Below are 16,121 nucleotides of genomic sequence, written 5' to 3' on the forward strand. Positions count from 1 at the left end.
ACCCAATTTATATACCCTTTTCACTTGATTTTTTTTCATAATGTTGTTTATAAATAAATTTTGCACACAAAAAAAGTCAATTGTCCCAATTCAGTTACACTTTAAGTGCATAATTTATGAAGATTGTGCCAATAATTAGATTTCACGAAAGACAAATTCCTGTGAGTCTTTGTAGCAGTGGAAATTTCTCTGCTGTCCTACGACACAGAGTGTTAGTGAATCTTGTGAAATTTTGTCTTTTTGAAATTGTGAATAATTCCGGCAGTGAAAATTAAACGATTAAACAAGCATTCTGGCACATACCTCCTGTGGTACCGGTGTAGATCCTGACACAGGTCTGCACATTAACATTACAACATCTGGAGGAGTGTTACGAAGAATATTCACAGTTTCCTAGAAAATCAAATGCATCAAATTTTTAAGGATAACATTTTCCTATTCCTCAGTGCACATTCAATTTGGGGCCCATACAATGTTTTTTGTGTGTAGTACAGCAACCGCGTACTGTCTTGCAGCATCCTCGTAATAACCTTATTATTATACGTCTTTTCCTCCCAGGAATACATCATGGGAATGCCAAAACCCAAAACGTTTAGAATAGATTTAGCAAACTTCTTTGTGTGGGGTCCGGTGGTTATTAGTGGACGCTTACACGAATAATCGTTCCATATTTGGTTGGCAATACTTGGTTAGTATTTGAAGTGGTACAACAACCACTGTGTTATTGGAGACGGGACATGCATCATTCTAATTGTGGAATCATAGGATGCACTTTTTACTCGCTAGAATTAACCAAACTTAATAAACAAATTATTATTTGGTGATAGGATCATTTTATTTGCATACTTACAGTGTGACTTAACTTATAAACTGGCTGCTGATTAACTTTCAAGATGACGTCTCCTTCTTTAATCAATCCACTCTGAATAGCGGGTTGATTTGGAAAGAGTGTATTGATCTTAATCAGACCCTTTAGAGGATCCTCTTGGTTGTCATGACCACCTTGTATGCTGAATCCAAATCCTCCACTACCTTTTGTCAGTTTCACTTGATATACATTTTCTGCAAAAAATTTTATTTATTTAAATTGATTAGAATTTATGTAAATTGTAGTATAGGTTTGGTGTAACACTCCCATTTTGTGTTCACAATTCTAAAGACATCGTCCATAAGGCAATTTTTTTTTGCCCTTAGCGGCCGATCGAAAAATGTGAAATATCGGGTTGCGTTTTTTTTCCCCATATACCTCGGCTATTTACGATTTAGTTTTCACAAGTTTTAAAAACAGAAAGAAAAAAAAATCCGACCGACCGACCCAATTTTTTTTTTGGGCCTAATAGAACACTTTTTGTCGCGCAGTGGATGTTCAAAGTGGATGTAAACAAACAATGTATTTTACACACGATGTGCAGGTCGCTATGAGTCTAATATCAAACGGGATGTGCAATGACCACCACTTTTTAACTATCGCTCAGTGATTTGGGAAACAGTTGGCTTTAATAGCACTCATAAAGATAAAATTCTGCGAAAGTTGCAAAAATTTTTCTCTTATAAAATAAAAGTGGTTTACAGTATTGATAAAAAGGGAAATTTTTTTGTACTTTTTTCCTATATTCTTCAATATTTCTGAAAATGAATCCTAATTTTAGAGCCAACAGACAAAATCTGAGTCAATTTTCAGTTTTTATTCAAAAACTTTAGCTATTTTTGTTCCAATCTTCAGAAAGAAAGTGCAGACTATAAACGGAACTAATTGGTGAATTTGTGATGAAAATAGGGAACTGGAAAGGTTAAACTTTGAATCATTAATCTATATCAGTTTAAAAGGAATACCTTTGTTAATAAATGCATAACTAGGAACATCCTGAAGTATTCCGGTGATTTCTTCTTCAATGAATAATGAGTGTGATTCTGAATGAAGGCTGTTCTTTTCAAGATCTTTGATTTGAGAATTCATAGAGGGGACAGGACTGCTTGGCGTTGGCGTAGCAACATTATCATGTTCATCATTTTCTTCATCAGTAAAAGGTGCATCGGAAATATTTGTTTCGTTCATCTCATTTAGTAAATCGTCAATCCCTTTCATGTTGTCAGAGACTGTCGCAGTAGAATCGTTTAGAAGCATTTCAGTTGTGGGTGTTTCAGAAGGTGTAGGTGGTAGTACATTAGTACTGCTTGGAGGGACACCTCTTTCTATCACCAATGATGTAGTATGTGGTGCTTGGCGTAGTGTCTCCACAGCTTGTTTATGCGTTACTCCGACCAACTGTACCTCGTTAACCTCAAGAACACGATCACCTAAAAAACAATATGCAAACATGGAGAATATTTTATTTTTGCGGACTACTTTATTGCATGCATCAGAATACATACTTTTGAAATAGTGTTATATGTCACTTGATCACACGAGTGAATTAATATGTAAAAAGTAGTACTGTTGGTGTAAAACTGAAAATGGAGGAATAAAGAAGAAGTTAAACGTGAAAGCACTCTGGTTTCTCTGATGTTTTTTTGTGTTCCTGAGTCAACACATCACAATGATTGAATCATTACAAGAGGTTAGCACGAGAATATGTACGTAGAAACACAGTATATGATTGTATTGATTGTATTGACTGATACAAAGTGGATGTCATGGTGTTAGTGTACTATCCAAGTACTGGATTTCTTGATAGACACAATTTAATTTGGTATAATAATAAAAACTAATTTCAAAAGTTGATCCGTTCATTCCTTTACGACATGAGAACAACTTCATCAACAGCTGTATGTGCTGCCAAACTGTTCTATTGTAAGCAATTATGGGTATTTTGGGGAGCAGCTTTGAATGTTTTTGTCTTAGCTCATTCGACTTTATCCTGGGAAATCCCCAAAATTTTTTACGATAGAACAGCTTGGATGAATGTGAAGCTATTCTCAATATTTCCCCAATGTAGTTGAATCAATGAGTATTGACCATTAGAAGCACATCTCAAGCACAAATGTTTTTCTCCTTCTTTATTTTTGCGCCAGGCGACATTTTCGGATATTGAAAGTCACTGTTGTCTTTGTTTTTCTGTGCACATTTTTGACAATATAGTGTATTTTGCCACAAAAACTATATATGTTGCATCCATTGGATTAATCTTGGCCAGTGGCTTGACCTTCTGTACGAGTCTGTGGCACACTTGCCCGGGGTAAAGTGTCAACCATTTTTGGTGTTCAACCTAGGTGGAACTCAAACTTCGGTCTAATGATCACAAGTCCAATGCAACAATCATTACATTACCAGCGATCGGTGCATAGCCACAAATGCTTGTTATAGTCCCAGTTTAAAGCCGACCAAACTTGCACGATGATTTGTTAAATGAAACAGTACTGTACATATAAGGCAAATACTTTGTAAACTCACCAACTTTAATTCTTCCATCTAATTCAGCAGCACCATTTTCAAAGACACATTTGACGTATATACCCCCATGTTTAACACTGGTATTCACACCGCCCTAAAAACATTGCAAACATCAAAATTTATGGTGACACGTGATCCAAGACATTTATTCATCATAATATCATTTTTAAAGACATCAAATAAAATGGAGATAATATACACAAGTGTAAGATCATCATTAATTTTTATACTTACGGTGACACTTAGTCCAAGACTGCCATCTATTCTGGACAATCTCATTTCAAATACATCACCCGGTTTGTACGGATCACCGCTGCTTAGCAACTCCTCTTCATCTTCAAAATCTGCATCTCTATCCTCAATTGGAATATCTGGAACCGACTCCAAAGCATCAATTGTTGCACGAATATTTTGCTGATTCTCGTCTAGTGCCATTTCTTCATCCCCTGACATTTTTGTTTCCATGGTAACCACATCCTCATTATGATTTGTTATCTGTCCATTTTCCCTTGGTGTTGAATCGTCACTAGCACTGTAACCATTCAATCCAGGTCCAATACTGCTTACTTTTCTCTTAGGCTTTGCAGGAGGAGTCTTTTTCTTTTTCGATACTTGTGACTCTACCTGGAGGTCACCACTAAGGCCATCTGTATGGTCAGTAACGGTCTCTGATTCTTCTCCCGACAGCTGAACTTTCGGTGGTGGTAGAGCTCGACCTAATACAAAACAAAAATGGATTTATTGATTAAAAGCTTCAACCAAACTACGACCATTTGCACTGAATTTGAGACAAGTTACCTCTTGGTCAAAACAGTTACATAACTACAAATCTGAATTAATGTATTCATAGATTCAGAGCATTTCAATTCGGGTTTCCGTCATGAAATCACAAAATAAAACAAATTTAGAAGCATGAATGTCACACTCACTCCCATCAAAGTGACTGATTCACTTGGGCATTAGGGGGATTGTTTTTTTATTTACTATGTTTCAAAGTAATTTGAAACGAATACTACACAAAAAATATGTGTCATCTTTTTAGCGATTACATTCAAAATTGGTAGCGTTATACTAACTATGGGCACAAAGTACACCCCATCAATGCGACACTACTTCATTGCTTAGTTTGCCCTCTGAGTTCATCCATCCCCAAACCTCAACCAATCAAAATCTCTGTTGTGCAACACCCTAACCTCTGGTAGACCATTACCATATGTAACACTTGATACGATTGAACAAATTATGTAAATGACTACTGTCGCTGGATACAGCGAGAACGATAAATATTACCGATAAATATGACCAATCAGAGACCGGTACCAGAAAGAGGCTGGATATCAGTTTCAGTGCGCCAACTTTATTACTGTTCGATTATGTTCTTCTTTTGGAGTTTTCATGAGCTCACTAGCTCAAGAGCTCAAGAGTGTGGTTTTTTGCATTGTTCTAAACTTTATTCAGTTGACAATAAACGGTGTTAGACGAGTTACATACTACAAGACGTTGCATTATCCATAAGTCTACAAATTGAACCTGCTCAGTGACGCCTGATAAAATACAGCTCAGTCGTCAAGCCACAACCACTATTATGAGCATTTCAACCAATCACAATCATTATTATATAAATGTCTACTCACTTTTATTAGATCTTTGCTGAGATGCAATAATTTCTACCACATCTCCGGCTTGAGTTAGACGTTCAATAGCTGCTTGGTGCGTGATTCCTTCTAAGCTGTGGCCATTAACTGATATTAATCTATCCCCGGCTTTCAACATGCCAGCTTTATGAGCTGGTCCTCCTGGTACGATTGACTTCACAAATATACCAAGGTCAAGACTCCGCGGATTCTGACCTCCAACGATGGTGAAGCCTATGAAAAAGATGAGAGAATCAGAATTTGCTTAAAAAAAAAAAAAGGTCTGTAAGGGGCATTAAGTTTCTACTACTGTTAACTACTTTATTTTAGCTGGAATTAATTTTCGCTGAAAAGACTTTTTGGGTGTTTTGTATGGAATTTATTTTCACTGATTTTTTTGACCAGTTAAATGTGATATAGGAAAACATGTATATTCGCTGGATTTTATTTTCACAGAATCATTCCTTCAGCGAAAATAGCGAAAATAAAGTATTTTACAGTATGTTACATCCAGATCTGTTTAAAAATCATTTAAAAGACATTTACAGTGCACTGCAAAACTAACTGATCAGGAAAATTGCTATCTCCCTATCAATCTTCTTGAGATGTTTGACTTCGGCATTTTCAAATGAAATTTATGGATCTGGATTCAAAATGATGTACCGGTAGACAGATTTCAAGCAAGATAATTGTGTGAAATAAAATAAAATTGAGCAATATTGAAACTTACTTGTGTTCTACATTTAACCAAATCAAAAAATACAGCGAGACTTTCAATATGCGAGTTAATTTTCAATGGCTGAAAGCAAACTCAAACATATACTACTTGCAATTTTGCAAGGACGATTGATAGCGAGATGACAGTTTCCCAGATCAGTTTACGCCCCCTCTCAATACCTAGCACCACTGTCAATTGTGAAGATATTTCAACATTTGATCATTAGAAATGTATTTTTGAGTTTATATATATATATATATATATATATATATATATATATATATATATATATATATATATTCACTTGTCATTGTTCTTTCCTAAGTTCATCTGATTTGCATATGCAATGATACAAAATGTAGTTTGAGCCATATTATGATATTTGCTACACTTAGGGAGTTCTCTGAGTATAAATAGGGAAGTCAATGTTCCTACCTAGATGTTTGACTTCGGCATTTTCAAATGAGATTTATGGATCTGGATTCAAAATGATGTACCGGTAGACAGATTTCAAGCAAGATAATTGTGTGAAATAAAATAAAATTGAGCAATATTGAAACTTACTTGTGTTCTACATTTAACCAAATCAAAAAATACAGCGAGACTTTCAATATGCGAGTTAATTTTCAATGGCTGAAAGCAAACTCAAACATATACTACTTGCAATGTTGCAAGGACGATTGATAGCGAGATGACAGTTTCCCAGATCAGTTTACGCCCCCTCTCAATACCTAGCACCACTGTCAATTGTGAAGATATTTCAACATTTGATCATTAGAAATGTATTTTTGAGTTTATATATATATATATATATATATATATATATATATATATATATATATATATATATATATATATATATATTCACTTGTCATTGTTCTTTCCTAAGTTCATCCGATTTGCATATGCAATGATACAAAATGTAGTTTGAGCCATATTATGATATTTGCTACACTTAGGGAGTTCTCTGAGTATAAATAGAGAAGTCAATGTTCCTACCTAGAAATATTACAACGCTGCAAGAAAGATCAATAGCAAAATCGGTAGTATCATTTTAGTGGAAACATTCTAATAAGTAATGACTGTAACCATAGTAACAGATGCTCTCACCTAAACCAACTTCAGGATCTCTTTTTATTTTTATGATAGAAATATCTCTTTCTGGATTTTCGGGAGATGGTAAAGCATTTAGACGATCCCGCAGTGTTTCACTTATTGTCTCATTTGGGTTGGTTAGATAAGTGTCTTGTAAAGTTGTACTCCGTAAACTTGATTCTGAAAAACATTGGAAAGATTAAAACATTACACACATAGTGTGACTAACCTTGTGCATTGAGATTCTAGATGAATAACATATCTCTTTTCTTTGTATGGCAAAGGGGAGTATAAAAGTCCTGAAACATTGCAATTATAACTTGCTCGATATTTATTAAAATTACTTCTAAATAGAAAAATCTTAACACCCAAAGTTGGTCAAAAGTAATTCTTTTCTTGTCGTTCTTACCCATAACATAAACTGGGAGACTCTGACTAGAACTATGCATGCTAGGGGGTTCATGAGGGTCCCTAGGTCCTCTGTTTCTTTCATGAGGTATCAGTGACAGCGTTGGGGCGCTTCTTCTGCTTGGATCCCTTGGTGTCTGTGGTACACTGTCATAATGTCTGTAGAAAAAACAAAAACATACAGGTTTACACAAACAGTTTTTTTGCTAGAAAAACAGAAATCAGATACGATTATGACACATGTACATGTAGGATGAGAACATGCAAGTCCAGACACTGTCAGCAATTACCTATATTACGGAAGTGGCGAAAACATCAGTAAGCTAAACAAGTAGCCTGTCGGCTGAGATAGCTCCGCTGTTAGCAATGCACATTGCAATTAAAGAACAGAAGATATCAAATGAACAATATGTATAGTATCAAAGCAATCAAACTTGCTGTTTTCAACCAGAATCGAAAAATATCACTTTTCAACAAAAATTACAAAAATATTCACCAAAATTAGAGAATTAAAGATATCAAAATGAACAAATCTGAGAGGTCCACATGTAGTACCTATATATGTAATATCAAAGCAATTGGACTTGCAGTTTTAACAAGAAGTCGAAAATGTCACTTTATACCAAAAATGACAAAAATATTCACCAAAATTAGAGAATTAAAGATATCATTACAAAATGAACAAATCTAAGAGAGGTCTACCCAAGGTACATATACACAAAATATCAAAGCATTCAGGATTGTAGTTTTCAAGAAGAAGTCAAAAAAGTAAAACATTGACACGGACGATGGACGGACAATCACTCATATGATAAGCTCTGCTCGACAAAGTCGACAGCGGAGCTAAAAAGTAACCCCCAAATAGACTTAATATCGTTCAAAAAATATGACAGAAATGTTCTGGCACAATATAATAGGAATACAATTGATAGAAGATGAAAGTGGTCACGTCATTCATGCGTGAGATACGAGTTTCATATGAACATAGACAGTGACTGTCGAGCAGACCAAAAGGTACAAACTGAAACATTATCATATTTATGGATTATGGGAAAATTAATAGTTATTAACACAACTGTCGCACACACATGGCATGACAACCACCTCCCTTTGATATTTTTCTGCTAGAAGTAATCTATGTCCCCTCTCCTAGCCTGCTTGAAATTAATTTTTAAATATTTTTACATTTTTATGCAGAAATGTGTACATGTATATGTAAAACTCACCGCCCTGGTGATGCTGATGCAGACGTTGAAGTCGATGGGATCGCAATCCTCATCTCATCGCGATTAAATCCATAGCTACCTCTGCTGCTGTAACCACCATTAAATGAGTCATCTAAATGATACTGGTTGCTATGGTTACCATCGCTATGATACCCATCCTGATTGTTTTCATAATCACTATATTCCCCGTTGTATGGGTCATAGAAACGTTGGTGACCAGTGTGATGATCATTGTTGTATGGATCCTCTGTCGGATACTCTGCAAAATACAAATTGTATGATTATTGTAATTACGTGTGTTTTTTTTGCTTTTTGTTTCAGTGAGAACAAATTAAATTTTCATGAGTAAAGTTAGTACTGTAAAATCTGTATTTGAAACCGCGGCTTCTATTAAAATGGTACAATGCAATAGAGGGGATGAGGCTTCTATTAGAGCATCTACACATATGAGAAATGACGAATTTTTGGTTCTCAATTATTCAAAAAGAATGGGTGCGACTTCTATTAGGGATGCGGCTTCTAATACAGATTTTACGGTACTAATAATAGCATGATTATGAAACGTTATAAAAATTAGAACGGTCATAATCATAGAACAATGTAATTTGTTCAAAAATGTTGATCAATGGGAAATTATATTGATTTCAGACAAAATTATCAAAATATACATAAAACTAAAAGGAATTATCATGGCATCCAAAAAATAAAAGACGCCCTTTTACGTTGTGGATAGGAGGACATTAAGGAGAGATTTAAACAAAACAGTTAGTGATAAAAAGGAAAGTTATTTTTGATGATTAACACTCCATATGTGTAATGTGTGAAGATGCACATACACTTACCTTGGTGAAATATCTGAGAAATGCTGGCTTTGGACCGCATTGTCATATGGAACTTATGTTGTGCTGAACAAAACTTCATCATATATCGACCCCTGAAATGAATTAAATTAATTATTCATAATAAATATTTATAAGATGAGTGTATGTGAAGTCACACACATTTCTAAGTGAGTCTGTGAAAGAACTGATCACCAATTCACAAAATAGTCCCCTTTATAGTCTGCACTTTTCTTCAAAAGATTGGGACAAAAAAAATAGCCAATTTTTTGAGTAAAAACTGAAAATTGACTCAAATTTTGTCTATTAGCTCCAAAATTAGGGTTCATTTCCAGAAATATTGAAGAATATAAGAAAAAAGTGCAGAAAAATGTGGGCGAGAAAATCTGGTAGTGAGAAGGTTAATAGTATAATAGTGCAATACATGTAAGACATGTAAATGCATTTTGTGTGTTTGAATAATCTCATTTCTGTTTATGCAATTGGTTAGAAATATCAATTGACACAAATATAATGGAATTGCTTTCAAGTACTTGCAAAGCACAAGAGTTCACTTCTCGTAAGATCTTTATTGCATACCAGTGCACATAATTATAAAAGTTGCATACCCTTGAAAAATGTTAACAGCAGAGAATTCACAGTAATGTTAACCTTAATGTCATACATTTTGTCACCCTATAACGGTTGTTACTGTAGTAAACACTATTTAATGCTTATGAAAAACATGCCACCACAAAAATATTTTCAGTTAACATGCGCTGATTAACGTATTTCTGGGAAACAACATTTGTGCATAGACAGACAGACAGACATTGTTTCCCAATTTTCTGTTCACTGCGAGAATCACGCGTTATGCGTGAAATCGAACGTAAAAACAGGACAAACAAAGATCATAGTGTCGTAGTGGCGACAAACATCGAATGGGATTCGACAAACGCGAAAGTATTTTGGCGATATTTCCATGCTTAATAATGTGCTGTACACATTTGATGATAAGCAATTTTGATAAAGTGAGGGTATTCGAAAGTAATATTCCTCTGTCGAAGATCGGCCGGTCGATGCGAGTTACAAAATAAAGAAATTCAAGTTCAAAATCAAATCTTTTGATTTTTGCGGCAGACGGTCGACGCACATCTTTCATGCAACTTTCATGCAATTCGAGGTTGAACGGAAAATCACCCATTTGTCCTCTTGCCTTCAGGACAAAACAATACACAGTATAAATAAAGCAGCTCATATGTAAGATAGTTCTGCGTTTTAAGGACGTCTGTAAGCGTGACTTGAAACTGACAGGCATTGATCCTAATACCTGGGAATCGCTTGCGGACTACTGCAGTGTTTGGAGACAGACAGTGAGAGAGGGAGTCAAGCGAGGCGAGAAAAAGTAAAAGCAACAGTTGGAGGAGAGAAAAGCAAGAAGGAAAGACAGGCAGCAGAACAAACAAACAAATCCACTTTCAAACTATGTGTGTGGCAACTGCAGCAGAGACTGTCATGCAAGGATCGGGCTGCTGTGTCACGCCCGCCGATGCTCTCAACAAGACTGAGCGAATGACTCACTGGGTGCAAACCCATCGTCTCACGAGACGAAAGGATGCCTACTATGTAAGATAGTAAATATAGTAGACTCACTTCCTGTAATCATTCGTATACTTTACAAACTTATCACCAGTTCCTTCTCTCGGTTCTATGATGAATCTCTTCCGCTGTAATTGTAAACAAAACAAATTTTATCTTGATATTATGCTAATTTAAATCTTCGAATAACATAATTGTTTCAGCTAAAACACTGATTTTGAAATACATGTATCTGACCCCTAGAAATCTTAAAGATTGAAAAAAATTCTATTTGCAAATCAAGAAGATAATTCAATACTATGACAAGATATACTGTATTTTCTCTATTTCAAATACAAGTGCAAATTGATATAAACTATTTATTGTACACCAAATCATTAAGATATGACGTATTTTACCATAGAAACACTTTGAGGCAGTAATTTATGTAAGGTCATGAGGCTACTAATAGAATAAATACGGTTCAATGTTTATTTTTATTAAATAATTCATTTGAATATATGCAGTAAATGTCGCCTTGGATAGACAAAAGAAATCAAACATTTCCCCATTTTACCATAGGTGGTGCACTTCATCAGTATGCGAAGTTGAAAAACAAAATATGTAAGATGTTTTGATACTAACTATCTCATGAAAATTGTGAATATTTAAATGATATGCAAATGACCTATACAAGTTAATAAACAGCCAGTTACTTACTTTGAATGCAATTTTTCGTGTGAGATGCCAAGCGAATTTGTGTACTGCTGTTCTTTGTCCAGACGATATTCGGTACACTATAATGCCACGGGTACAAATACCGATCCATATTGACGTCCCGGGTTCACCTTTGACATCCCATACTTTATGAAAGTGGATTCCGTATTCGGCAAGTTTGCGGGCTTCCTATGAATAGAAAAATAAATGATAACATCAGCATAATGGCCCATAAATGTCTAGTGTTCTTGTTTGTAAGTCTAAAATAATTATATGTGAAGAAAACAAGACTAAAATTTGAATAATTCTGAATAATTCAAAGTTGACCTTCGGTGGAAGTATGCATCGATTCGTGGTACCCGGCAAAATCACTTTTTTCGACAATCAGATCTATGTAGTAAGGTATTTTTTTGATGTACACAACCATAAATACTGTAAAACATGTCTTTTTCGCAAGCATGTCTTTTTAGCGAATTTAGCGAGAGAACTGATTCGCTAATTCAAGATGTCGCTAATGACTTTATTATAAATTCAAAATGACCAAGGCTTGGGAATTTGTATACAGTAATCTGGAACATAAAAATCTGGGGCGCTTCCTAATTACACTTGACAGTTTTTCTTTGTTTTTATGGAGGTGATAACTGCGCATTTGTTTTGGCAAGCAACAGACAAGTATTGTGAAAACAGGAAATCAACAATGACAAGAGAGATTTGCTAAATCAACATTTCGCTATTACAGTGTACGTCATTTTACCACAATTCGCTAAAATTGCATGTCGCTTTTTCAACATGTTTTACAGTATATACGGGATACAATTGTGATGTTGGTTTCAAGTTGGATGAAATTCCAGCATAATTTCCACCTAAAAATGACAAGAAAGCATGTTTCAAGCAGTGATTATGAGTGCTCAAATGACTGTCCCCACCCCCCTCCCATTGTACAAACCTCAGATAGGAGTGATCAAAATCCATAAGTGGAAGGGAGCCAAGGTACTTACTAACATAAATTCCTGCTCTGATCGTATGTCATTCAAACCACGGTGTGCCTGGTGCATGGCTGGAAGCTGGTGTCGAATATTATCAACACCGATTTTTTCTATCATCTTTCGTGGAAGGTAATGTTCCCGGAGAAAGTAGTTCTGGCCAACTTCTTCATAATGATCGCCCATCTCTGCCTGTAAGGCTAGGGAGGCCAACTGTAATGCAGCTTCCTCATCACACCTTGTACGCTCTTCTAAAATATCCTTCCGCAACTGTAAGTAGTACTGATGCTTAGTGACCTGATGCCTAAGAAAGAACAGGAATTACAGCGGTTAATGAAAAGTGTATACAGGGACAATAATCCCAGGTGTACAAAGCTATATTTAGAACTGATAATATAATGGTATGCAATTGATGTTAGGTAGGATGAAGATCCCATTTGAATTTGCGAGACATGATCACAACATTGTATACCTTCTAGACATTTCTAGAAATACTAATGGAAATAAGCGAGTCTGCGAAAGAAACGATTAGTGTTCATGTCCCTAGAGAGTTTATTACATGTTTTCTTGAATCGGGTTATAGCCTGGTTTCCACAAACTTTTAAAAGGTTAAAGACAAGTTTGAATGTGCAAGGAACTTACACAAGAACTTCATCACATAATTTTATTTATAGAAGGTAGCCTATTATGCCACAGGCCTATCGTCCACAGGATCCATTTTTTAGGGCAAGTACCAGTCATCTCACAGTATAAATCCAGTACACATTGCGACAAGAATACTGTGATATTTTTACAACCACTCAACTGATCACATATCAATAGAACCATGAATGCTGCGAACCGGCAAGTGGGCAGTGTGTACTAATTTTAATAATATTTGCTGCTGATGCTAGGTGGACATGTTAACCAATGTATCACACACCAGATATAGTAGCATAACTTATAAATCCTTTTTAAATATTTTTAAGACAAATTGAAGTCTATCTACACTGTTCAAAGTAATGTTGAAACAATTGTAACACATACTGGTCTTGAAAGTATTGGAAACAGAGAGTCTTGACTTGGTTTCTACTTCAAAACAGGGCCAACCTGCTTAACATAAACAGAACCAGGTTCACTCACCTTAAAGAACTGATATTTTCTAGATAGAACTTAACTCTGAAAAATAAAGTGAAAGTCTGTACGGGTATTGCATTTCTGGATCGCTTGATATCGTCTCTCCAGCCCTCTGGCGCCACTTTGTATAACTTTATGTCTGGTTCCAAGAAAAAATATTCACCATCTTTAAAAGAAAAACAAGAATACTAATGAAGATGGAATGTTTTTTTCTATTAGTTGTACCACCTAATTTCTGCTAAAACAATATCTTTTATTTTCCCCCAGGAAATAGAACCACATGACAGGAAAAGGCCACAATTCAGTTCCACCTTGATGTTTTTTTTTTATTGATGAAAAGTCAACCTAGAGGATGTTTAATGTATATATTAAACAGTATTTATGGGTACAATGTTTGCATAATCACACGTTTCTGTCATAAACCAACATCTAGCAGCGTATTTTTGATTCTTGAACCAACCGTTAACGCCATTTCACCATGGTATTGTGTTTTCATATTTTAAGCATTTTTTGTTTGAAGTTACCTCCATTGAATGCTTTAATTTTTAAATCATAGTGCTAATAAATTCTACTCTTTTAATTCAACCCCTCGAAGAATATATCGGGTAATTTTAGTATTAATTCAGCAAGTCTTATATAAATTAGTTGACTAAAAATCAAAGTAGACGATCATTTTATAGCCAGTAGTCGCCTTTTAACAAAATCTCTGCTAGTGGCACAACATCATTATGGCTGCATGATAAGCTGTCCAAATTATTGTAATATACTTGGAATCAAATCCCTGGATATTCCCCTTGGTATTAAACAAGAATAATCAAATCAATTACTATAAAATCATTTATTTTCATTGGCTTTTAATTTCACTTTGTTTTAAGTTTACGAACTTGGCACTGAGTTGTATTGTTATTTTACATGCGCACATGGATTTAATTTTAGCAGATTTTACTTATCCAGTGTTTAATTAACATGTTTACAGAACATGTAAAAGCAGCCATCTTTTGGCTCACTCAATATTTGATTACGATCATCGCTCTTCAAAAGAAAACTTGTCATATTTACCGTTTATATACGCTAAACCGAAATAACTATGTTCCAATAACGCCATATGATTAACCACCATATCAAACAACTCTTTTCCTAAAGTTGCCATATCACATGTCAAGTCCAATCGCTGACCATTCAATAATACTACTGTCACTCTTTTGCGACCATGTGGTACTTTTGAACTTTTACTCTGAGAAATAAAAAGAAAAAAAAAAGGAATGGTTATACATGAAGTATGAATTTCAGCTAAAAAAAAACAAGTATATTTCACTTTTTTTAATTATTTATTCAAACTCCTGTTTCAAATAATTCAGTCAGGCAACATTATTTGGCAAAAAGTTGATTCAGAGAGGCAGCTCAGAAAAAACAGTAAGCTTACTGGTAAGTCATTACCGGTAAGACTTTTAAAGCGCTGTGGTCGAATTTTATGTAAATAAACAATGTATTTTACAAGCGTTGTATACGTTGCTATGAGTCCCATATCGAACAGGACTGTCACCCTTTAATGCATATACTTACCATGATGGATGGAGGCATATCTAGTGTTATATTGGGTTCACTGCTCATCACAACAAACTCTGGACCAAAAAACTTCTGATAAATAAATAAAAAATAAATATAATACTTTATTAACACAACTACAAAGGTAACAAACTTGACAAGATGGCAAACAAAGTAACTTGTGATGGCTGCCTATGAGGGCGCAATAACTTATAGTCACAATGGTGGAATGTCAACTTTGTATCAGTACGCTTGACTTTTTGATTTAGTGTTACAGACTGTATGAAAATTTTTGAAATTTGGTAAAGTGGTGGTGATCTGGCAATTCCTTAAAAATTACAAAAAGTCAAAGTTCATACAACCCATAATTCTTTTTTTAAAGAAATTACAGAAGTTCAAACATCCCATAATATTCTTACTTTCAATTTCCTTCTGGTTGGTGTTTTTTCATAAGCTACATCACCCAGCATATCTCTACTTCTGTCAGGATTTCGGTTTCTGTGTCTCCGACTATCATAATGTCGTAGTTCCGGTTGATTAGCTCCGTGGCCGTGATCGACGTCATCCATTCTAGATGCTAACGTTGGCGTTGATCCATAATAAGGATACATGTCTGGATGATAACTTCCTGAATTATTGAAAAAAAAAAAATCAAATTATAGTTTTTATGAAGTACTTTTAATGTCATCACTTTTTTGTGAAAGTCATTTTCACTACCGGTACTGCCTTATGAAAGTTTAAGCCCATAATTATAACAATCATGATTTTGGTCGTTGCACGCATCAGTTAATATCACAATTTCAGAGAAAATAAAAAAATGTACAAGTTTTGAGTTACGCAGTTACCTTAGAAACAACCACGTTCTAATTTTAACTGTGTAGAAGAGTTTATG

General features: G+C 34.9%; 1 protein-coding gene across 1 annotated transcript in view; it reads right to left on the reverse strand.

Annotated features, from left to right (window-relative positions):
- Window positions 1-16,121, reverse strand: part of LOC100374560 (tyrosine-protein phosphatase non-receptor type 13-like) — a 58,064-nt gene that overhangs the window by 20,351 nt on the left and 21,592 nt on the right. The window contains exons 8-24 of the mRNA XM_085493718.1: window positions 15,649-15,857; window positions 15,248-15,322; window positions 14,744-14,918; window positions 13,691-13,850; window positions 12,584-12,872; window positions 11,589-11,774; window positions 10,944-11,017; window positions 9,315-9,406; window positions 8,473-8,731; window positions 7,248-7,405; window positions 6,854-7,018; window positions 5,026-5,259; window positions 3,626-4,107; window positions 3,392-3,485; window positions 1,834-2,298; window positions 851-1,062; window positions 304-393 (exon numbers count right to left, since the gene is read on the reverse strand). Of these exons, the coding sequence (XP_085349844.1) occupies window positions 304-393; window positions 851-1,062; window positions 1,834-2,298; window positions 3,392-3,485; window positions 3,626-4,107; window positions 5,026-5,259; window positions 6,854-7,018; window positions 7,248-7,405; window positions 8,473-8,731; window positions 9,315-9,406; window positions 10,944-11,017; window positions 11,589-11,774; window positions 12,584-12,872; window positions 13,691-13,850; window positions 14,744-14,918; window positions 15,248-15,322; window positions 15,649-15,857 (3,419 nt within the window). The remainder of the gene's footprint in view (window positions 1-303; window positions 394-850; window positions 1,063-1,833; window positions 2,299-3,391; window positions 3,486-3,625; window positions 4,108-5,025; window positions 5,260-6,853; window positions 7,019-7,247; window positions 7,406-8,472; window positions 8,732-9,314; window positions 9,407-10,943; window positions 11,018-11,588; window positions 11,775-12,583; window positions 12,873-13,690; window positions 13,851-14,743; window positions 14,919-15,247; window positions 15,323-15,648; window positions 15,858-16,121) is intronic.

Source organism: Saccoglossus kowalevskii, chromosome 19 (genome assembly GCF_978046115.1).
Source record: "Saccoglossus kowalevskii chromosome 19, keSacKowa6.1, whole genome shotgun sequence".
NCBI lineage: Eukaryota > Metazoa > Hemichordata > Enteropneusta > Harrimaniidae > Saccoglossus > Saccoglossus kowalevskii.